This window comes from Lotus japonicus, chromosome 1 (assembly GCF_012489685.1).
Source record: "Lotus japonicus ecotype B-129 chromosome 1, LjGifu_v1.2".
In the NCBI taxonomy this organism is placed as follows: Eukaryota; Viridiplantae; Streptophyta; class Magnoliopsida; order Fabales; family Fabaceae; genus Lotus; species Lotus japonicus.
Window position 1 is genome coordinate 16,039,379 of NC_080041.1, and position 23,873 is coordinate 16,063,251.

General features: G+C 34.8%; 3 protein-coding genes across 4 annotated transcripts; 1 reads left to right on the plus strand and 2 right to left on the minus strand.

Moving 5' to 3' along the window:
• Nucleotides 1-4,042: 4,042 nt before the first annotated feature.
• LOC130733845 (KH domain-containing protein At3g08620-like) lies at nucleotides 4,043-7,800 on the plus strand. Of its 2 annotated transcripts, none has more exons than XM_057586122.1 (7): nucleotides 4,043-4,387; nucleotides 4,513-4,601; nucleotides 5,079-5,230; nucleotides 5,632-5,748; nucleotides 5,841-5,957; nucleotides 6,326-6,469; nucleotides 7,235-7,800. In XM_057586122.1, the coding sequence occupies exons 1-7, from the start codon at nucleotides 4,296-4,298 to the stop codon at nucleotides 7,379-7,381; spliced, it is 858 nt and encodes a 285-aa protein (XP_057442105.1). In that variant the 5' UTR covers nucleotides 4,043-4,295; the 3' UTR covers nucleotides 7,382-7,800. The 2 variants fall into 2 exon arrangements, with proteins under 2 accessions (XP_057442105.1, XP_057442106.1); XM_057586123.1 differs by having other exon boundaries at nucleotides 4,046-4,387; nucleotides 5,650-5,748.
• A 672-nt stretch (nucleotides 7,801-8,472) lies between these two features.
• On the minus strand, nucleotides 8,473-9,857 carry LOC130728095 (uncharacterized). The gene is made up of 2 exons (XM_057579439.1): nucleotides 9,264-9,857; nucleotides 8,473-9,179 (listed from the first exon to the last, which is right to left on the minus strand). Exons 1-2 carry the CDS (start codon nucleotides 9,661-9,663, stop codon nucleotides 8,473-8,475), a joined length of 1,107 nt encoding a protein of 368 aa, XP_057435422.1. The 5' UTR covers nucleotides 9,664-9,857.
• A 10,445-nt stretch (nucleotides 9,858-20,302) lies between these two features.
• On the minus strand, nucleotides 20,303-21,911 carry LOC130731646 (uncharacterized). The gene is made up of 2 exons (XM_057583915.1): nucleotides 21,318-21,911; nucleotides 20,303-21,233 (listed from the first exon to the last, which is right to left on the minus strand). Exons 1-2 carry the CDS (start codon nucleotides 21,715-21,717, stop codon nucleotides 20,527-20,529), a joined length of 1,107 nt encoding a protein of 368 aa, XP_057439898.1. The 5' UTR covers nucleotides 21,718-21,911; the 3' UTR covers nucleotides 20,303-20,526.
• Between the last annotated feature and the right edge of the window lie 1,962 nt (nucleotides 21,912-23,873).

The following is a 23,873-nucleotide window of genomic DNA, read 5'->3' on the forward strand; positions in this document are numbered from 1 at the left end:
TTTGTTTCAGTTACACAAGATTGCAAGTGGACCAAAATCTTCAGCAGTCATTGGTGATCAGGGGTCAAGAGAAAGTGAGTGAAGCATTTGTATGCGTTGTTGCACATGTGTATAGTATATACACTTGAAATTGACTTCTTATTTACCTTCTGGAAACAATTATAAAAAGGTAATTATGTGAGGTAACTTTCTGATGCAGACAAGTTGTTTCTTTTTGTTTCTTCAGGATATTCATCGGTTGGTTGTTAAGTGTTCATGACTTCCCCTTCATGCGTTCCCCTTCTCAGGTATCTCATTTGAAATCTAAAATTTAGTTTGTCACATTAATTATTAAGAGCATGTACATGTTTTTCAATTTCTTGATAGTGAATTTTAAACTATGCCTGAAACAGATTAAACCACACAAGGCATATTTTGCCACATAAGAGCTGTTTTTAAAAATTCACCAAAAAATAAGTGTTTGTGATCTTTTATTTTACTTAAAAATTTGTTATCTTTGATTTTTCTCTAATTGGTTTGGACCTGCAGTACCTAAGACCGGATGAGAATTTGGAACTCAATGTGGAACAAGAGATTCCTGTTTGATGTGATGAATAAAGGATAAATTATCAATCTAAAAATGAAAACTTTGGAGTTCTAAATGAATTGAAAGATCAAATTTTGGGATCTAAATGTGTAAGTTTAATTTTTTCTTTTCTCTGTATTAGGGCTCTGCAAGGAATTTGTCTCAATCATGAACATCAAGACTCAGTCAAGGGCTGGTAAAGACGCCTTAAAGTATATGCATGTTCTAACATGAACTCTATTTTCATGTATTAAATGTTGAATAAACAGTATGCTTGATCTTCTTATATGGACTTTCAAAAAAAAAAGATCTTATATGGAATTGAAATGTGGAGCTTGAAAGATGTTGAATGTAATGGGTAGAAAGTGCCCTTCATGGACTTTAGTTTATCTTTTTCCCTTTTCAACGTTCCCTTCCTGTCTTTTCTATCTATGTTCGGCAGATTGAGAAAGAATAGGCATTCTAAGCAGTGGGTGTGTAAGGAGGGAGAGACTACCAGAGTTTAAATTGCAGAGTTTAATGTGTTAGCATTCATGGTTGCTTTGCAAAACCTTTAAAGAATATTGGTTATTGGACTTGGATTTCTTAATGATATTTTGTCTTTATGTGACTAGAATCATCTACAAGTATACTACAAAATGTTGCTTCTACAACTTGGAAATTAACTTCACAGTGAAAGACAAATTTTTAACTGATAAGAATAGATCACCAAAAGTTCATTATTCATTAAGATAGAATTCTAAATCTTAGAATACTGTGTGAAGAGTGTTGACCTCATTAGTGGTTTATGTTTCTACATGAATGAAGGCTTATTCTTCATTTACTTCAATTTCTACCAAAGCCGGTTTTTTCTCATGGCCAATTGTATGTTGCTATTTCTAGAGTTAAGAGTAGATCTGGTTTGAAGATATTAATATGCAATGAAGACACTGCCGAGCAAGATGTTACAAAGAACATTGTCTTCAAGGAAGTTTTCCAAAGAATTTACAACAATTAGTGTATATGATTTAATTAATTCTGGACTCTATTGTAGTACACTCTCTCAATTTAAAAGCATTTTTACCAACATCTCCTGCTAATGTGTTTGGGGTGTTTGCTTGGGCGAAACTAGACATAAACATAACATAATAATAACATATAAGTGTTTGATTAATTATCTGTGCATTGCATTAGTCAATTGTTATAATTAGCAGTAGAGTTCGTAAAAATTTATCCGTGCATCGCACGGACAAACGGGCTAAATACTAGTTAAATTTAATACATGCCAAGATAGACAACAAAGTTAGGAATAATAGTGCCGAGTAAGGATTTTAACACTCCTGCTCAATGTACCACATCGATATTACTTTTTTATTTATTTAAAATATCCCTGTTTTTATTATTCTTCTCCATACTAAGGATTTTTTTAATAAAAAATTTGGGTGCATTCAGCTCCACTCATCACCACGGGTCAAGATATATTTTGTGGGCCATAGGCCGTTTAACGAGATACTTACAAATGACCTACTAATACAATCCTCACATTGGCATGGGAATTAAATATACAACTTTATGAAAAAGAATTTATCTATCATTACCAACTAAGGTGTGAGAGAATCACCTTATTTAAAATAATTTTACCATTATTATAACTTTTATGACATATATTAAAAAAAAATTGTTCCACCAAACCTAAATGGTCACAATGCGCAATAACCTCTCAGCTAATCCAAATATTTTACAACTAAGTGGACACCATCTTAGTTGATCGAGATGACTATGACAATGAGCATTTTGACCAAAGCGTAGCTGAGCGAATGAAGTCGGCTTGGTTAATACATCCTCACGAGGTTATCTGAAGATAACCACCGTCTCGGTAGTCTTCCTTATTTCAAAATGTAAGAACGATCACCATGTCTATAAATACAAGTTCAGTTGTTCATTTACATACGCATTACTCATTTTGTTAAGTCATTGTTTTTCTATGACTTTGAAACTCTCTCTTCACACTCTCATACTGACTTGAGCGTAGAGTGTCTTTGCAAGTACCTCCTCTGTCGTGCCAGCACATCAGCACCGTATCAAAAGATCCTTCATGACCGAGCGCCACCATAATGATTCAGAGCATCTTGCAGCTCAGATGTGGAAGAACAAATCTTCGTTGATATCCATTTTATAGTAAATGTCATTGCCTTGTTTTCTCTATACATGAATAATGAGCTTAGTAGCTAATCGACAATGTAAATAAATTATATATATATATATATATATATAATCATATTTTATGATCTTTGTTATATTATAATTAAACAAAATTAGGACAAGATGGTAAAATTTAATTAAATGCTTGTGTAAAATTTTTACACTATTAGGATGATTCCCTAGTAATGAAGCCTGTACAGTTTCAATTAAAAGAGAATTGATTTGGTAGGTAAGTGAGTTGGTTTGAGTAAGACAAGGATGGGGGTGACAGGTTGTTTTAGAAACAAATGGCTTGCCCTTAATAGGTATGGCATTTCAAACAAATGCAAGCAAGTTGGTTTTGGTAATCAATAATAGTGGACATTAAGCTGTCATGATTAATAGTTGTCAAAATATGATTAACTTAATTTTATTCCCCCTTTATTTGAGTACTTTTTTTTAGGACAGAGGAGGGGATGCAGCTGGAGTCATTTGTGTTGGAGGTTGTTGTTAGGATAGTTTTCTTGCTTGCCGATGGATGATTGAGATTAAAAGTTATTGGATGATTAAATGAGTTTTTAAATTTTAATAATTCATAGTCAAATATGATCCATTTTTCCTCTACTCATCTCTCACTATAACAATCCCCTCATTTTCATTATAGTTTTAAAAAAGCATGAAGCATAAGGGTGATTATTAGTGTCAAATAATATACCTGATTATGTTGTGGAACCCACATTGGTTATTGTGGTGGCCTCTTTGGTTGTTCTTTGTAATTGATTGAAACAAATTCATCTCCACACATCTTATTGAAGCGTACAAGATTGGTTTAGCATTTTAATTGATTAGCTTATTTAGTTAATAAGTCTCATTGTCTAACTGAAGTAGTGGCTTCTTTGCCTTCGGCTCTTGAATTGAATTGAAGATTTGAAGAGCTTTAAGTGACTACTCTCTGTCTGCCCCTCCCTTTCTTTATATATACATACATAAGATATATATTTATTCAAAAAACACTACTCATTGTTACATCTTTTTGTTAATGTAAAACATCCGATCGCATAGATTAAAAGTAGGTGTTTGAATCTCTTAAATTGAAAATTTGGTCTTTCAAAATCACATTTTTTAGAAGATATCTGACCTTCGCCACACCATATAAATAAGAATTGCGAGAGTAATTTAGTAGCGCATGGGTCAAAATTATGAATTGTAAGAGCATTTAGTAAAAAAGGAAAAAAAAAAGAGAGTAAAACATGCATCCAACTATATAATACTGCATGTGAAACAGAAGTCAACAAAACAACAATCAAATTGAGAGAGGTAGATAGGGAGACATCCTTTAAGGCTTGCTTTTACTACTAAGCTACATAAGGTGGCCCTCCATCTATATTTGTAGTTTTGTCCCTTCCCTTTCTCCCACTACCCTCTCTTTTTTTCTACTTCTCAAACACAGGTGAGGTGATTCAGTGTTTTCGTAACAGCATCTTTGAGGACAGGACCCATCTCAAGCAACCCTTTCTTCTTCTTTGAATTCTTTCAAGTCTTTCTGGAGAACCTTTGTTTTGTTGAATTGATGTCTGGTTTGTACAATCAAATTTCCTCACCTGCAACAGCAAGGGCCAGTTCACCAAATATAAACATCAGAAGCAATTTTAATGTTGATAGGTACATGGATAGAGGGGGTTGATTATTTTTCTGCTATTTATTATGAAAATTTTGATTTTTCAGTATCCTATATATATGGTTCCAGAACTTCAATTAACTCATGCTCTTTTTTATGTTTCCTATAGTCAGTACTTAGCAGAGCTGTTAGAAGAATACCAGAAACTAAGACCTTTCATGCAAGTCCTACCCTTATGTACCAGACTCTTAAATCAAGGTATGTTATTCTAAATCTATATATTCAAGGTTTCCGTTGCTGAAAATTTCTTTATTGTTCTATTTGTTTAAACTGGTCTCAGTTTTTATTTCACATGAATTGGGTACTTGGGACTAGTATCTCATTTTTTTTCCTCTTAAGGATTATTATCTCCTTTAAAATGCTCAAAATTACTAAGTTGTGATTTTCTCACTGGGTTGGAGTTTAGTAAGATTTCATTTCTGTTTACTAGTAAATGCATTACCATGTCATCACTGATAATTGCTAAAGGAATTAGAAGTCTATATTTTAAATAAAATACAAGTGATTTTATTAGTCTTCTATATATGTGAGAAGAACAAATTTTTACATGATTATATAGAGTTCTTATCTGTTGATGAATTCATGAAAGAGAAACTCTGCTTTCGCTTCAATCAAATTACCAAACTGTTTCTTTCACTGAAGATATTCTTATATTAAGTATCACCTTGTTATCAGAGATCTTAAGGGTTTCTGGGAAGAATGGATTGATTCAGAACCAAGGATTTAGTGATTATGACAGAGTGCAGTTTGGAAGCCACAATCCTAGTCTTTTGCCTTCTTTAGAGACAACAACAAATTTTACTGGTTGGAATAGCCTGTCACATAAAGTAAGTCTTTTTCTTCTTTTTTCATCTTTTGTGTATGCTCTATACTTCTACTTAATGGACAATTCTCCACCACCCTCCAGTATCTAGCTCCTACCTTCTTGTTACAAGGTTAATCTATAAACCATTCATGAATGGTTGAAAAAAACTATTTCTTAGCCCATTAAAAAATCCGGCACCGATACTAAGGGCATGTTTGGAAATCCTGCAATAATTGATTCTAAGCCAAAATCAATTTTGGAGAGAAGCTCATGTGAGTAGCTTCCGTATGCCAGAATTGATTCTGGGAAAATCAAAGCTGGTCCAAACATCCTCTTCCTTTCTTTTTTTCATCAATTAACTCTTCCACTGTAAATCCTTGAGTCATTTCATTTTCTAAGAGGTTAAGTCCAATCTTACATCAGAGGTTAGCTGGTGTACAGGGACTAAATGTGGATTGGCAAACAACACCTTCTGTGCCAAATTCTCCCATTGTGAAGAGGATCTTGCGCTTGGACATTCCTAGTGATAGCTATCCAAATGTAAGACATGTAAACCATTTCAACACATTTTGATGTAACTTCACAAAGATTCATATCATGTTTCAAGTCACTAAGGCTAGCTTACATTTCAGTTCAATTTCGTTGGGAGGCTTCTTGGCCCTCGGGGTAATTCACTGAAGCGAGTCGAGGCTACCACAGGTTGCCGTGTATTTATTAGAGGGCAAGGTTCAATAAAAGACCCAGATAAGGTATCATCTCTTACTTTATTTCTTTCAATTTGACAGAACCAAATTTAATGTCATACAACAACAATAACAGCATTTTTTCCACTAGAATATTATTTTGTGTCACATCTGTCACAATTTATCCTCCTTTTGATTTGTTGATATGCTGCATGTTTGGAAATCCTTATACAATTGATTCTGAAGACAGAATCAATCAATTCTGAGGAGAAGCTTCTGTGATGAGTAGCTTTTGAATTTCAGAATTGATTCTAGGGAAAGAGAAACGGATCTGATCCAAACAAACATACTAATTATCTTTCTTTTTTATCTTTCACAACAAATCTTGTTTGTTATTATAACTGTTAACTTATTCTCCCTTTTGTAATATAAAGGAAGAGGTTTTAAGGGGAAAGCCAGGCTATGAGCACCTGAATGAACCACTGCACGTTTTGATTGAGGCTGAACTACCTGTCAATGTTGTTGATATAAGGCTGAGGCAAGCACAAGAAATCATAGAAAATCTACTCAAACCCGTGGTATCTCTCTTTAACTCAGCTCAAAATATCACCTATAAGATTTTTTGTTTCTCTTTAGTCTTTACCCTTGAAGCATGGTCAAGGTGCTGTCAATTATATTGTTTTATCCTGTTATGGAAAGCTCCTACTTAGCACGTTTGGATCAACTTGTTTTTTCCTCAGAATCAACTCTGCCACCTAGAAGCTACTCAGATTAGCTTCTTCCCATAATTGATTTTGGCTTTAAAACCAATTGTAGAATAATTTTCAACCATGCACTATACTTGGTATACTGACAATTGCAGTTAAAAAGAAATCTTTATCAGCAGATCTTACCTCCTTCCATTCCACTCTTCTTTTGTTTCTTAAACAATCAATCCACTGTTTAGTATTTACTTTCTTCAGCATGCTAATAAATGAACGGTGAAAGCGAGCAACAGATAGAAAGTGAGTTTTCTCTTGAGCCAAATGATCCACATGGATCAAAATCCTATGTCTCCAAATGGTGTCTCATTCTCTGTCTCACCAATGAAATTGTGTCATGCCATTTATACTCACACATGTAAGGTTATAAATATCATATACATGTATTTTTTAAGTGACAAGGCTTAAATTCATTAGTTAGGACAGGGGGTGAAACACCATTTCGGGACAGGGGATCTCGATCCGTTCGACTAGTACTTGCAAGTTGCATGTCACTTAGCAAAGCCAAAATGGCATTTAAGGACTTAAGGTGAGTTGTTGTGTTGTGAAGTATTTCTGATTCTCCTCTATTTTCTTGTGCAGGATGAGACACAGGACTTCTACAAGAGGCAACAACTGAGAGAACTTGCCATGCTGAATTCCAATTTCAGAGAAGAGAGCCCTCAACTGAGTGGTAGTCTCTCTCCATTCACCTCTAATGAAATCAAAAGGGCGAAAACTGACCAATAGTGTCTCTACATTGAGAATGCCTTTGATGTAAATTCTGTGTAGCTGCAATGAGAAAACCTTGCTGACTTGGTGAACAAAATGGAGAGAAGGGGGCAGGGGTAATGCATAATTTTTGTCACAGTCAACTGCATTATAGCTTGTTTGGATCAACTTTTTCTAATTCAGAATCAATTCTGAAACCTAGAAGCTATTTAAAGAAGTTTCTCCCCAGAATTGATTCTGAATTCAGAACCAATTGTGTAAGAATTTCCGAACATGCATTTAGTAGACTTGTAAAACTAGCAGAACTGTTACTACTATTATCTTTTGACCGGTTGATCAGTTTATCTGTATTGTAATGTGTATAAAAAACCACAGTGCTTGCTTGGACTTGTAGTAAACTGAAAGCTGTTTGATAATGATTCATAATTTGTACTTTACTAAGCACAATAACACTATATGCTTTATTATGAGGCCATTATATCTTAAGGATAATGTCTAATGGTAGGGCCTTTGAGGTTAATGTTGATGTTGATGTTGATGAGCCAAGTTAATCTTCTTTTGGCTTGACTTGTTAATGATTGTGTGTGTGAAGTAGGGGCTATTCTTGATTTCTTTTGCTCACTGTGGGGCCATCATGTTGCTTCACCAGTTTCTCCACTCTTCTTCCTAACCCCATTTACACCATAAAGATGAGTTTAAAGCATGCTTTGTAACTAATGGTCTAATATAAATAGTAAAGGTGACCTGTTATTCTTTTAGTTGTTGACAATTACCACATAATACTATTCAGACACTATATATCTATAGTTGGTATGTCCCTTCCCTTGGAACACCAAGAGCACATTTTCATTGCTACAGAGAAGTTATCAAATTGATGCTCCCTGCTGCTTGACCAAGTAAAATAAAAGGTTAATCACAAATATACTTTTTTTGAAATTTGCCTCCTTGATATGTCTTGGTTTACATATACCAAATCTATTAGGCTTTAAACCAAACATATGTACCCTTTCTTTTTCAATTCAAAACAATTTCTAAACAGAAGAGTACTTCAAAACAACTTCAATACTAAGGTGATCCATAAAAGAGTCATGTCTGATTATCTTCAATACTCAGAGTTTAAGATCCAAGTCTAGCTCCTCATCACCATTCACTTCATCCTCTTGTGCCTGTTCTGCATTTCTTCCCTCCACATTCTCCATTTGATTGCTGCTTGAGGGGCCCACTGCAAGCTCTGATGGTGACTTGGGCTCTTCTGGCATGAGAAATGGGCCCATAGGGTTCATCACTCCAAGCCTCCTCTGCAAGTCAGCATAAGTCATCATAGGAGTTATTGGATTCACCCATCCTGAAAAGCCTGAAGCTTGTGAAGGAAGAAAAGATTGTCCTCCCAGATTCATGTCTAGATTAGCAAGAGCTCTTGGAATCAAAGAGCTTGACCACATGGCGCATTGCGCCATTGGCTTATGAAAAAGTGATTGATTCGAGTCATCGAATCTGGTCACAACCGGTGCTTGATTAGTCTTTGGCCCTGAGAATTTGGACAAGAGACGCTGCATGTCGCTGTTGGAAATTGAATACATTTCTCTGTGTCGTTTCAACAAGCTTTCCAAATTTGCATTGGTGGTAGGACAATAAGACCAGCCTTTATATTCTTCATGGACCCTTTTTCCCTCGGAAGCATTGTCTCTGATAATAACACCAGGTTGTGTTGATGCATTTGGAGCAGTTTGATTGCCAGAAACATTGTTGCTGATAAAGTTTGGTGCTGGAGTTCCAACATTGAGAAGTTGCAGATCTTTGAGTGTGGTGGCTGCATCTGTTAGAGGTATAACTAATTGGTGAGGAATCATGATTTGTGTTTCTGAAACATTTGGAAGGAAGTTAAGAGTTGGAGACTCACCAGTGGAGGAGAGTTGCAGAACTTTTGGAGCATCCGGATTTGGAGTACCACCAACTGTTTGATCTATTGCCAATCCCAAAGCAGGAGCATTGAGGTTTTTGCCTGCATTAATACTAATCTGAGTGTCCACAACATTGGTAGGGTTTGATGATGAAGTGCCACCATTGATAATTTGCCTAAAATTTGGATCTTGAAGTCTTTTGGCAGCTATGTTTTGATCTGCAGGTCCCATTTCTACATTGCAGCGCTTAAGACTATCACTGTAGCAACCACCATTTTTGTTCAACTGCAAAACCAAGTTGCCAGTTAAAAATATGAAATTGAGGTTTAGTAAAATGGTAATGACATAATACAAGCAACTACATATGGAGAGTGAAAATTGAAAGCTAGACATGTGCATTTGGATACCCAAATTATGGTACAAGTAAAAGTTACAGGATGCAATTTTTTGTCCAAATCTTGATTTTGGGATTTTCTAAACAGAAAACTAAGTATGCACCCTATAAGTTCATGCATGAAATGAGTTTTGTTTTTCCATGTGCTTTTCAAGATTTGGGATGCAAACTAAGTTTTGTTTTTCCATGTTAATTACTATGTTTTCACATATTTGTCTAGCTCATCTATAAGAATTGTAATAAGTCATCAAATTTTTTGAGTAGTCTAAAACAATGCAATTATCTTAACATTCATAGAGATAACTCACATAAATGTAAGGGAGGAAAAAAAAAAACTTACTTGAAGGTTTGGGTTGGGCCCATTCAGTGCTTCTTCAGTGTTTTGGCCTGTGTCAAGAATGAAGAGAAAAAAATTGTTTAATCAATAAGAAAGTATTAGACCATGGAAAACATGGTAACTGTAAAATGAGTACACCTAAGGTGGGCTTCGGCCGTTATTGTATGTGGCTTTGTTTTTAATCAATCTAAATCCATTGACCAAAAAAAAAAAAAAACATCATACAACTGTCAGTTGTTTCCTCTGATTAATTTGTTTATCTTTGTCTTTATTACTAAATAACTATCAAGATAGAAAAATAGACAATCTAAAGAGTCATATACTATATAATTGTGCAAATAAACATTGACATAATAAAATGTAACTAAATAGATTTTTTTTGAGTGTACCCTTCATTAATCTACTTCTATATTATTGACCACTTGGAAAGGCTTATATTTTTAGCACTTTTTTTAATACATTTTTTTATTATTGCATAAAATTCACTAATTTAGGGTTTAAGTCCCTTACAAGCAAATGGGCGACGGAACCTTGCATGCCCTGTGGACCTTGGTGAACGACCCACTTGTGTGTTTCCACTTGGGGTTGCAAGGGTGCTCTTTTTGGACAAATATTCCAAGTGAAATTGTTGAGGGTCATGGTCTCCCTGTAAAATTCAATAAGTGAACATCAGCAAAGCTCAATAATCAAACAACAATTAATAATGTGGATCTTCAAAAGTCATCAACTTACATTAGGAATATTATTTGGAGCTGCCAACAACTGCTCTGTTTCATTCCTGCACATTTGAATTAACCAGATACTAATCATTAATTGGAAGTGCCATTTAAGGTTTAAATGTTTTCAAACAATAAAATGGCTCATTTCTTAGCCAATTAAATTGAAATGCTTGCATGGCTCTCACCTCTGCGGTATATCAAGGACATTTTCGAGCATGTGCTTTTCAGACATATCACTAGGAGATGATGACACTGCACAATCCAATATGTAGTTTATATAAATTAGTCACATATGAGAGAATCTATTTTCAAGATATCATAATCATTATAAAAAATAATATATTTTCCTTCTCCTTTGAATTTTAATGATATGTTTCATCTAATTATCTGACCTAACTAAGATTTAACAAAAAATAATATATATGTACAAATTTCTTTATATAGAAAATAGAGTTTGTAGGGGATAAAGACATGTGCGACCAACCATTATTTTAGAAACATAAATAAATATTGTGAGATGTTATAAGAAAGAATATTATTTTGATATTGGATGTGCGACCAACCATTATTTTAGAAACATAAATAAATATTGTGAGATGTTATAAGAAAGAATATTATTTTGATATTGGATTCAGAAGATGAAAAGAGAGGGAAAAGGAGTGCTTTTAATGGGGAACACTAGGAAGATGAGTTTGTGGGGAAAATAAACAATTCAAGTAAATTGAACAACTAAGAGTTTTGATCTCACCCATGAAAAGAAGGATTAGGAAGAAAAAAAGATGTCAGATGAAGGCATACATACCCATAATAAGTTAGCAAGATGAACCTGGATAAAGAGTTGAAAGAGAACCCATTAACACAATGCATAAGAAAAATCACTTCAAGTCTCAAGCAAATGAAAGAGTGAGAAATTTACCAAATCTTCAAGTACAAATTATAGGAGATCGAACCACCTCTTATAAACTCACGAAATGCTTCAACTCCGATGAAACTTATTTTGTTCAATGAATCAGAAATCTATCACAATTTAAACTAAAAATTCTCTATGGTAGTGAAGTTAATACCAGTGGTGGTTACTTGGCATTTAAAGTGCGATTACAGGTTCCAGATATGATTGTCAGAGATATGTTGAAAATAACATGAAACGTAATCTGGACAACTATTTACTGAATAAAAAAAAAATTTAAAAGTTTGAAAGTAGATTAAATTGAAATTAATACTTGATGGGATATTAGTAATGAATATGTTGGAGCCATACTGTCACTGCGAATACGACAAGCTTTCCAAGTAACCTACACAAACTTCAACATAATCCTCGAAATTTAATACCACATTCTTAGCACATTTAAATGAGATTACAAGATTCCAGATATGATTGTCATGGATAGGTTGAAAATAACATGAAACGCAATGTGACAACTATTTAACTAATAAAAAAATCAAAAAAAAATTAAGTGAAAATTAATACATGATGGCATAGTTAGTAATGAATTTGTTGGAGTCATACTGTTACTAACAATATAATAAGTGCTCCAAGTAATCTACACAAACTTCAATGTAAACCTCAACAATTAATACCACATCTAGTACAACATTTTAGAATACTTTTATTCAGTTTATATTTTTAGTCCCATATATATATTTGGTGGTGGGCCTGGTGAGATTACACTGCAAACAAGACATCCAGTCACCAGCCCATGTGGTGGTGGGCCTAGTGAGATCAAGGTTGTCCATGTGGACTCTTTATCTTAGTCTTGGTCTCTCTAATTCTCTTTTTTTTTTTACTAGATTTGGTTTATTATCTTCCTCTTCCTCTTCCACTAATCCCTAACCACCTTTTGCGGTCATATTCCACCACCTTTAAGTGTCTTCTTCTCCCTCCATCTCCTCTTTTTTCCTCCTCTTTCCGCATGAACATTCATGAAATCATCTACCCTTATAATTTGAAAAATTTGGGTGAGCCATCTCACACACATTTCCTCAAACATGTACTTTACATATTCAACCAAACCAATTTCACTAGTAGTGTTGTTGACTAGATTCGATGTCTGAGTATTTGGAACCATGCCCTAGATGTGCATTTCAATAACCATTTCAACAACCTTTTGCAATTTCCCAACCTTAGCAAAACACTTTACCATAAAACTTCAACACTAGGTCCAATTGCAAGAAACTCATGCCCTTGATCCCAACACTCGCCCTATATAATTCATTTTATGTAGTTTATATAAATTAGTCACATATGAGAGAATCTATTTTCAAGATATCATAATCATTACAAAAAATAATATATTTTCCTTCTCCTTTGAATTTTAATGATATGTTTCATCTAATTAACTAGCCTAACTAAGATTTAACAAAAAATAATATATATGTACAATTTTTCTTTATATATAAAATAGAGTTTTGTAGTGAATAAAAGACATGTGCGACAAACCATTATTTTAGTAACATAAATAAATATTGTGAGATGTTAAAAGAAAGATTATTATTTTGATAATGGATTCAGAAGATGAAAAGAGAGGGAAAAAATGATTCTTAAGGGAGAAACTTAGATCAAGTTCCTTAAATTTATTTCATCAAGTTTGTCAATCATGTGATGACACATGTGCAACTATTTCTAAAAATAAATGTCATTTATTAAAAATTTATTTTCAAAATTTGAAAAATTACACATAAACTTGATGGAATGGAAGTAAGGAACTTGACCTAAGTTTTATCCGATTTTTAATTGGGGAACACAAGGAAGAGGAATTTGTGGGAAAAATAAGTAATTAAAGTAAATTGAAAAACTATGAGTTTTGATGTCACTCACAAAAAGAAGGATCAAGGAGAAAAAAAGATGTCGGATGTAGGCATACATACCCCTAACAAGTTGGCAAGATGAATCTGGATAACGTTTGAAAGAGAACCCATTAACAACAATGGATAAGAAAAATCACTTCAACTCTTAAGCAAATGAAAGAGTGAGAAATTTACCAAATCTCCAAGTACAAATTATTGGAGATCAAACCACCTCTTAGAAACTCATGAAATGCTTCAACTTCTATGAAACTTTTACTGTTCAATGAATCAGAAATCTATCGCAATTTAAACTAAAAATTCTCTATGGTAGTGAAGTTAATATGAGTGGTGATTTCTTAACATTTAAAATGAGATTACAAGTTCCATATATGATTGTTGGAGATATGTTGAAAATAACATGAAACGTAATCTGGACAACTATTTAATGAATGAAAAACTTTAAAAAGTTTGAGATGGAAATTAATACTTGATGGCATAATTACTAATGAATTTGTTGGAGCCATACTGTCACTGAGAATACGACTAGCTTTCCAAGTAACCTACACAAACTTCAACATAGTCCTCGATATTTAATACAACATCCTGTATTGCATTTTAAAAAATATAATTATTTTTATATTTTTGTTCTATCCAAGAACATAGAGATGAGGTACGGTACCCATAGTGAGAGGATCGTGATATGAGAATCTAGAGAGAGTAAGAGCGTAACCGCTTAGAGAGAGAAAGTAACTGAATTTCAAGTTTGTATTTCTCAAATGAGCTAAAAGTCTCTTACAATTGGTAACCGCTCTCTATTTATAGATTCGGGGTTTGGGCTTGGCGCCCTTAACTTCTCCTAGTGGGCCAGTTGGGCCTCCCAGGAAAAGGCTCAACTCCCTGGCTCGCGCGTCGCCCCAGGATGGCGCGCCTGGGCGAGGGACCCTAGGGACTCGCCCAGTCCAATTTTCAACCTAATATTTTTTTTCTTGGACAATGGATCATGATTCCATAAAAGAGGCACAAAAGGCCAAGGTAGCAAGTACAAGGCAAAGCCCAAGAGGGTTAGAGAGTCAACCTCTACTACTGCATGAATACAATAAAACCTAGTGAGGGACACTAACCCTAATATCACCCTGGACAGGGGATAGAAAGCTACGAATTAAATGAGACAATATATAAACCAAACATTGGAAAAGCAGCCTAATACAATTTGTCAAAGACCATGAATGCGATTGTAGGCACTTCTAGCAGCATTATGCGCTTGTTGGTTGCTCTGTCTTGGGACCCAGAAGAAATCGCATGTTCTGAAGGAGTTTCTGAAGGTCTGGATATCTCTCAACATGGAATAAACGCTCCAAGCATACCTATGTTCACGAATCAGCGATACTAGTTTAAGGTTATCAGAGCAAATGTAGACTTTTCTTAGTTCCAGGTTCATAGCCAGCAGTAGAGCTTCCCGGATAGCTAGACCTTCCGCCACTAGTGGTTCAGGTGCTAATATTGACCTTGAGTGGGATGGGACAATTCTGCCATGCTCATCCTTGATCACTACTGTAATCGTTCCTTTCTTAGAGGATTGGAAGAAGGTAGCATAGACATTAAGTTTCAAGGTTCCAAGAGGGGGATTAATCCAGGGGACTCTATAGGAGCGAATAATGCTGGGAAGAAGGGTTCTTCTCTGAGGTTCATGATCCTCAATAATGGCCATGCTAGCCTTAATCCTTATTGAAGTGGCAAGGGGTTGGGGATTGCGCTGTTGAAAGTGACAGTCATTCCTCTCCTTCCACACACCCCATACAAAGTAGGCAATAGTCCTTAATCCCTGTTGGATGGTCTCACTATCCCCTTGAAGCCTTGCTGCCATGTGTAGGAGCCAATCCTTAGGTTGCATAGTGTTGGCCTGGTCATGATTAATTTGCACTTGGGAGTGTTTCTAGACCTCTCGAGTCCAATGGCAACCAAATAGTGCTCATATTTTTATATCAAATAAGGACAAATAACGTTATAGGGCTTACAAATCGTATTCTTTGTCCACACACTGGGCCATGTGGTGGGCCTAATGAGATCAAGGTTGTAATTGTGGACTCTTTATTTTAATTTTGGACTTTTAATCTTTGGGTGTTGTCGTTGCATTTGTATGGTAGTGCGGTTAATATGAGTGGTTTCTTAAATGAGATTACAAGATTCCAGATATGATTGTGAGGGATAGGTTGAAAATAACATGAAACACAATCTGAAAACTATTTAACGAATAAACAATTCAAAGGCTTAATTTCACTTTTCATCCCTGATGTTTGACCTTTGTGCAATTTAAATCCCTTTTATTTAAAACGGGCAATTTTGTTCCTCCAAAGATTAATTTGTGCGAATTGAGTCCGGCCGTCAAATTGTTAACAGAGGAGTTAGCCCATAGGGAGCTCATGAGTGACGTGGATCTGACAAAATTTGCCACTAGATTGCCACATCATTAAATAAAATAAAAAATAAACAAAATATAACCTAAATCTCAAATAACAGGATATAAAAACTTAAATAAAACTAATTAAATATAACCCTAAAATAAAAAGTTATCAAAATCTAACTTTGATAACTTCCGCTAAAAAAACACCTTAATACTAACTGAATCTTTATTCACAAAAAAAATTGATATTCACCCAAAAAAATAAACAAATCCTGAATCTTCATCTTCTTCTTCTCTTTCTTTTCTTCATCTTCTTCCCTCTCTCACCTAAACCTCCCTCTCACCTAAACAACAACATGTCCCTCTCTCCCTAAGCTCTCTATGAGTCTCGCTTCCTCCTGTTTATCTTCTGATCTTTGATTTCGTTTTATTTGGGCTTTGTCTCTGTGTCTCTCTTTCACTCTCTCTGGACCTCGATCGTCGCCGTCAAAGAAGATGCGGTGGTCGGGGCGGAAGAGCTCGGCGTCTGGTGGTTGTGGGTGGCTCGTCTTCTTCTTCACCTTCAACAAAACCCCATCGTTCTCATCGATTTAGATCTCCATTGCGCATTCATCGTCGATACCCAAGTAGACGTCGCGTCATCACCGCCAGCGCAGGCAGTGTGCTAGTTCCGCTTTCGGTGAGCTAACCCAGATCTACCGTTAAACCATTTATCATCCCCGATCTACACCTTTAAACTCAGATCCACTACACTTTGAAACTCAGATCTCAGATTTGGCACTGTGACGCTGTTTTGAGGGAAGAGGGTTTTGAGATTGTGAGGAGGAGAGAGGAGAGGACAAGTGTGGTTGGAAGAAGATGAATCTGATGGAAGAAGGAAATGGTGGAGAACATGAACTTTAAATGTTGCTTGAATCTGCTGATTTGTTTACTGACTATGTTTTTTCTAAGGTGTTAATGATTTTTTCAAACCCAGGCGTTTAAGGTTCTGGATTTGTGTTTGAAGAAGAGGAGGTATGAAGGTTGAAGAAGGTGATATGACAAAAGTAATAATAAAAGAAAAACAAAATTTAATGCTTAAGTGGAAAAAATGTTAATAAAATATTAATGAGCATGCCAACTCAGTGATTTCCGTTAACAATTAACGGCAGACTAACGACTGGACTCAATTTGCACAAATTAATTTTTGGAAGACCAAAATCGCTCGTTTTAAATAAAGGAGATTTAAATTGCACAAAGGTCAAACATCAGGGACGAAAAGTGCAATTAAGCCCAATTCAAAATAAAATTAAAGTAGATTAAGTTAAAATTAACACATGATGACATAGTTAGTGATGAATCTGTTGGAGCCATATTGTCACTAAGAATATAATAAGTAATCTACACAAACTTCAATTTGAACCTCGAAAATTAATACCATATCCAGTACTGCATTTTAGAATATTTTTATTCTGTTTTATATTTTTAGTCCCATATATATTTTTATATAAAATAAGGACAAATGATTGCACACATGACATCCAACCACCAGCCCAAATTGTGGTGGGCCTAATGAGATCAAGGTTGTCCATGTGGACTTTTTATCTTACTTTTTGGACTCTTTAATTCTTGTTTTTATTAGTTTTGGTTATTCTCTTCCTCTTCCACTAATCCTTAACCACCTTCGCGTAGTGACGACCATATTCCACCACCTTTCAATGTCTTCTTCTCCCTCCACCTCCTCTTTTCTCCTCTTCTTTCCACGTGAACATTCATGAAATCAACTCCTTTTATAATTTGCAAAATCTGGGTGAGCCCTCTCACACACATTTCCTAAAATAGGTACTTTACATATTCAACCAAACCAATTTCACTAGCAGTGTTGCTTACTAGATTCGATGTTCGAGTAATTGGAACCATGCCCTACGTGTGCATTTCAATAACTATGTCAACAACCTTCTCCAATTTCCCAACCTCAAAAAAACTATATAATTCATATTCAAAAGTCATTATTTAATTTTTCCCGTATAAATAGTATTTTAATAATAGTAAGGTTGTCTAAATCACTCAAGATTTACCTTAGGCGGGTATCTAAGAAGAGTTGGAAAAGACCATGTCTAGGGATGGAAATAGGTTAGAAAGCCTGGCCCATCAAAGGCCTGACTTGGCTTGGTCCACTTATTAAAAAGGTCAGAGGCTTATGCTTTTTGAAAAGTCTGATTAACTAAAAAGGCTGAGCCAAGGGTATCAATAAAGTCTGATTGATCTGATAAGCCAACATGTTTACAAAATATTATTTTTATTAATAATACAAATAAATATAGTAGTGGCTTATAAAAGAAAAATAAATAAATATAGTATACTATTTTATTAATTTTTCTAAAACTTAAGATATAAATTTTTTTATAAAAAAAATAATGACATGCAGAAAGACCTGTTTGCTCGTGACCTATTAGCCCGCTAGCTTATCAGCCTATTTAAAAGGACATTTTATGTTTAATAGGCTTGTAAACACTAAACATACTAGTAGGTCAGGTCAGCCATCTGAAAGGCCCGACCATGCCTTCAATTTTAGCCAAGTTTTTTTTTATTGAAAACAAAAGATGAACTTTACTGAATGAAAAAGACTTGAGAACAACTCTCTCAAGTGAGCAAAACAATAATTAATGATCCTATCATGACCCAACCAACCTTTCCTAAGGCAGCACAAAACAGTAATGGAAAAACTTCAGAAAAACCTACCAAGGCAAGATAAAAGACCCTCGCCCAATAACCCAATAAAAACTCCAAAAAGAATGCCACAATGACGGCCTTAATATAGACAAACATTGGCCAAGTTAATCTTCATTGGCTTGACTTGTCTATCTATCTATCTATCTATTATAATCTAGTAATGCTAAAGCGCGCACTGTGACATTACCAACTCATTCTTCTATTCTCACACAAACTTGCCATGTCAGCTTTTGAAGTGAGGTGTCCTTGCATCTTTTGGGCATCTCTAACCTGAAAACCATTTTACATTACTGTTCTAGGGTGGTGGCATCCGAATTAATTTTGTCTGTTACAGTAAAGGAGTTATGAAAACTCTTCCTCCGTAACTAAAAAAAGTCATTCAACCTCTTCGACGATCATACGTTATTCTCTGTATAATCCAATGCTCAATTTGCTTCTCTATTGTACAATCACTGGTATACTATTTGCTGATGCAATCGACAATCTCATGCCAAAAAAAACCACTGAAGCCTTCACGAGTGGTTATCTCATGCCAAAAGCCCAAAACCCAGTGAGACATTCACGATGGAGCTGAAGGTAAACCTTCCTTCTTCCTTTTCAATTCTATCTATTCAACTCTTATTCTTTATGCTTCTAACACAAATCATCAAGAAATCTGCAATTTTAACCAAATCATTTCTATCATTAATGTAACTCCTCCCATGTTCAGCATAATGCTTGCTCTCACTTCCATAAATTTCATTTTCTTCCCAGGTTTAGGAACTCCAAAAATCACTCTTGATCCTTTTAAAAGACCATAGTTCTAGCTATTTTGTGTGGATCCTGTTTACTTCCTTTCTTGCTGCTCTTACCAATGTCAAACACGTTCTCATTTTCAGTCAAATTAAGTAATGTTAAGTGAGGAAATGAGACAATTGCTGAAGTAACTTGAGAGAAAGCTAGCTTCAACCAGAATATGACATAGAAAGGTTTCCGACTGTGACAGGGACAATAGTCTCAGTTTAAAGGGGCTTATTCATAGGTTAGATATTTTATTTTCCTGTTCAGTGTATATCACTTTATTTTCACAAATACATCATATGGAAAACATATGCTAATTTCAGCAGAAATGAAAGGTAATTTTTCTTTTTTTACTGTAAGTACCAATGTATATTATTTTGGTTTTCCTTCCATCCCGAGAAAGCAAGTTTATCCTCATAGAATCGTAACATCATTTTTATATACTAATGTCAAAAAGTTCACTGCATTATATTCATAATCACGAGGCATGTGTTTTCTAATAGTTATAAGTTAGCAAGTTTTTATAACATCTTTTGAAAGCATATATATTGGAATTTGGGCTCGAAGATTAATAGATTCATCTATGCTACTGAATGACAAATTGTCCATGTTAAAGAATAAGGAAAGAAAAGACTTGGGCACTATGCATATTTTCAACTTATAAAAAAAATTAACCATCGCGCATCGCACGGGTCTTAGTCTAGTTAATGATTGTGTGTGTGAAGTAGGGGTTATTCTAGATTTCTTTTGTTCACTGTGGGGCCATCATGTTGCTTCACCAGTTTCTCCACTCTTCTTCCTAACCCCATTTACACCATATAGATGAGTTTAAAGCATGCTTTGTAACTAATGGTCTAATATAAATAGTAAAGGTGACCTGTTATTCTTTCAGTTGTTGACAATTACCACATAATACTATTCAGACACTATATATCTATAGTTGGTATGTCCCTTGGAACACAAAGAGTACCCTTAAATTATTTAGTCAAGCTCATCTTAAATTATTGGTCTATAAACCAAACAAATGTACCCTTTCTTTTTCAATTCAAAACAATTTCTAAACAGAAGAGTACTTCAAAACAACTTCAATACTAAGGTGATCCATAAAAGAGTCATGTCTGATTATCTTCAATACTCAGAGTTTAAGATCCAAGTCTAGCTCCTCATCACCATTCACTTCATCCTCTTGTGCCTGTTCTGCATTTCTTCCCTCCACATTCTCCATTTGATTGCTGCTTGAGGGGCCCACTGCAAGCTCTGATGGTGACTTGGGCTCTTCTGGCATGAGAAATGGGCCCATAGGGTTCATCACTCCAAGCCTCCTCTGCAAGTCAGCATAAGTCATCATAGGAGTTATTGGATTCACCCATCCTGAAAAGCCTGAAGCTTGTGAAGGAAGAAAAGATTGTCCTCCCAGATTCATGTCTAGATTAGCAAGAGCTCTTGGAATCAAAGAGCTTGACCACATGGCGCATTGCGCCATTGGCTTATGAAAAAGTGATTGATTCGAGTCATCGAATCTGGTCACAACCGGTGCTTGATTAGTCTTTGGCCCTGAGAATTTGGACAAGAGACGCTGCATGTCGCTGTTGGAAATTGAATACATTTCTCTGTGTCGTTTCAACAAGCTTTCCAAATTTGCATTGGTGGTAGGACAATAAGACCAGCCTTTATATTCTTCATGGACCCTTTTTCCCTCGGAAGCATTGTCTCTGATAATAACACCAGGTTGTGTTGATGCATTTGGAGCAGTTTGAGTGCCAGAAACATTGTTGCTGATAAAGTTTGGTGCTGGAGTTCCAACATTGAGAAGTTGCAGATCTTTGAGTGTGGTGGCTGCATCTGTTAGAGGTATAACTAATTGGTGAGGAATCATGATTTGTGTTTCTGAAACATTTGGAAGGAAGTTAAGAGTTGGAGACTCACCAGTGGAGGAGAGTTGCAGAACTTTTGGAGCATCCGGATTTGGAGTACCACCAACTGTTTGATCTATTGCCAATCCCAAAGTAGGAGCATTGAGGTTTTTGCCTGCATTAATACTAATCTGAGTGTCCACAACATTGGTAGGGTTTGATGATGAAGTGCCACCATTGATAATTTGCCTAAAATTTGGATCTTGAAGTCTTTTGGCAGCTATGTTTTGATCTGCAGGTCCCATTTCTACATTGCAGCGCTTAAGACTATCACTGTAGCAACCACCATTTTTGTTCAACTGCAAAACCAAGTTGCCAGTTAAAAATATGAAATTGAGGTTTAGTAAAATGGTAATGACATAATACAAGCAACTACATATGGAGAGTGAAAATTGAAAGCTAGACATGTGCATTTGGATACCCAAATTATGGTACAAGTAAAAGTTACAGGATGCAATTTTTTGTCCAAATCTTGATTTTGGGATTTTCTAAACAGAAAACTAAGTATGCACCCTATAAGTTCATGCATGAAATGAGTTTTGTTTTTCCATGTGCTTTTCAAGATTTGGGATGCAAACTAAGTTTTGTTTTTCCATGTTAATTACTATGTTTTCACATATTTGTCTAGCTCATCTATAAGAATTGTAATAAGTCATCAAATTTTTTGAGTAGTCTAAAACAATGCAATTATCTTAACATTCATAGAGATAACTCACATAAATGTAAGGGAGGAAAAAAAAAAACTTACTTGAAGGTTTGGGTTGGGCCCATTCAGTGCTTCTTCAGTGTTTTGGCCTGTGTCAAGAATGAAGAGAAAAAAATTGTTTAATCAATAAGAAAGTATTAGACCATGGAAAACATGGTAACTGTAAAATGAGTACACCTAAGGTGGGCTTCGGCCGTTATTGTATGTGGCTTTGTTTTTAATCAATCCAAATCCATTGACCAAAAAAAAAAAAAAACATCATACAACTGTCAGTTGTTTCCTCTGATTAATTTGTTTATCTTTGTCTTTATTACTAAATAACTATCAAGATAGAAAAATAGACAATCTAAAGAGTCATATACTATATAATTGTGCAAATAAACATTGACATAATAAAATGTAACTAAATAGATTTTTTTTGAGTGTACCCTTCATTAATCTACTTCTATATTATTGACCACTTGGAAAGGCTTATATTTTTAGCACTTTTTTTAATACATTTTTTTATTATTGCATAAAATTCACTAATTTAGGGTTTAAGTCCCTTACAAGCAAATGGGCGACGGAACCTTGCATGCCCTGTGGACCTTGGTGAACGACCCACTTGTGTGTTTCCACTTGGGGTTGCAAGGGTGCTCTTTTTGGACAAATATTCCAAGTGAAATTGTTGAGGGTCATGGTCTCCCTGTAAAATTCAATAAGTGAACATCAGCAAAGCTCAATAATCAAACAACAATTAATAATGTGGATCTTCAAAAGTCATCAACTTACATTAGGAATATTATTTGGAGCTGCCAACAACTGCTCTGTTTCATTCCTGCACATTTGAATTAACCAGATACTAATCATTAATTGGAAGTGCCATTTAAGGTTTAAATGTTTTCAAACAATAAAATGGCTCATTTCTTAGCCAATTAAATTGAAATGCTTGCATGGCTCTCACCTCTGCGGTATATCAAGGACATTTTCGAGCATGTGCTTTTCAGACATATCACTAGGAGATGATGACACTGCACAATCCAATATGTAGTTTATATAAATTAGTCACATATGAGAGAATCTATTTTCAAGATATCATAATCATTATAAAAAATAATATATTTTCCTTCTCCTTTGAATTTTAATGATATGTTTCATCTAATTATCTGACCTAACTAAGATTTAACAAAAAATAATATATATGTACAAATTTCTTTATATAGAAAATAGAGTTTGTAGGGGATAAAGACATGTGCGACCAACCATTATTTTAGAAACATAAATAAATATTGTGAGATGTTATAAGAAAGAATATTATTTTGATATTGGATTCAGAAGATGAAAAGAGAGGGAAAAGGAGTGCTTTTAATGGGGAACACTAGGAAGATGAGTTTGTGGGGAAAATAAACAATTCAAGTAAATTGAACAACTATGAGTTTTGATCTCACCCATGAACAGAAGGATTACGAAGAAAAAAAGATGTCAGATGAAGGCATACATACCCATAATAAGTTAGCAAGATGAACCTGGATAAAGAGTTGAACGAGAACCCATTAACAACAATGCATAAGAAAAATCACTTCAAGTCTCAAGCAAATGAAAGAGTGAGAAATTTACCAAATCTCCAAATACAAATTATAGGAGATCGAACCACCTCTTATAAACTCACGAAATGCTTCAACTCCGATGAAACTTATTTTGTTCAATGAATCAGAAATCTATCACAATTTAAACTAAAAATTCTCTATGGTAGTGAAGTTAATACCAGTGGCGGTTACTTGGCATTTAAAGTGCGATTACAGGTTCCAGATATGATTATCAGAGATATGTTGAAAATAACATGAAACGTAATCTGGACAACTATTTATTGAATAAAAAAAATTT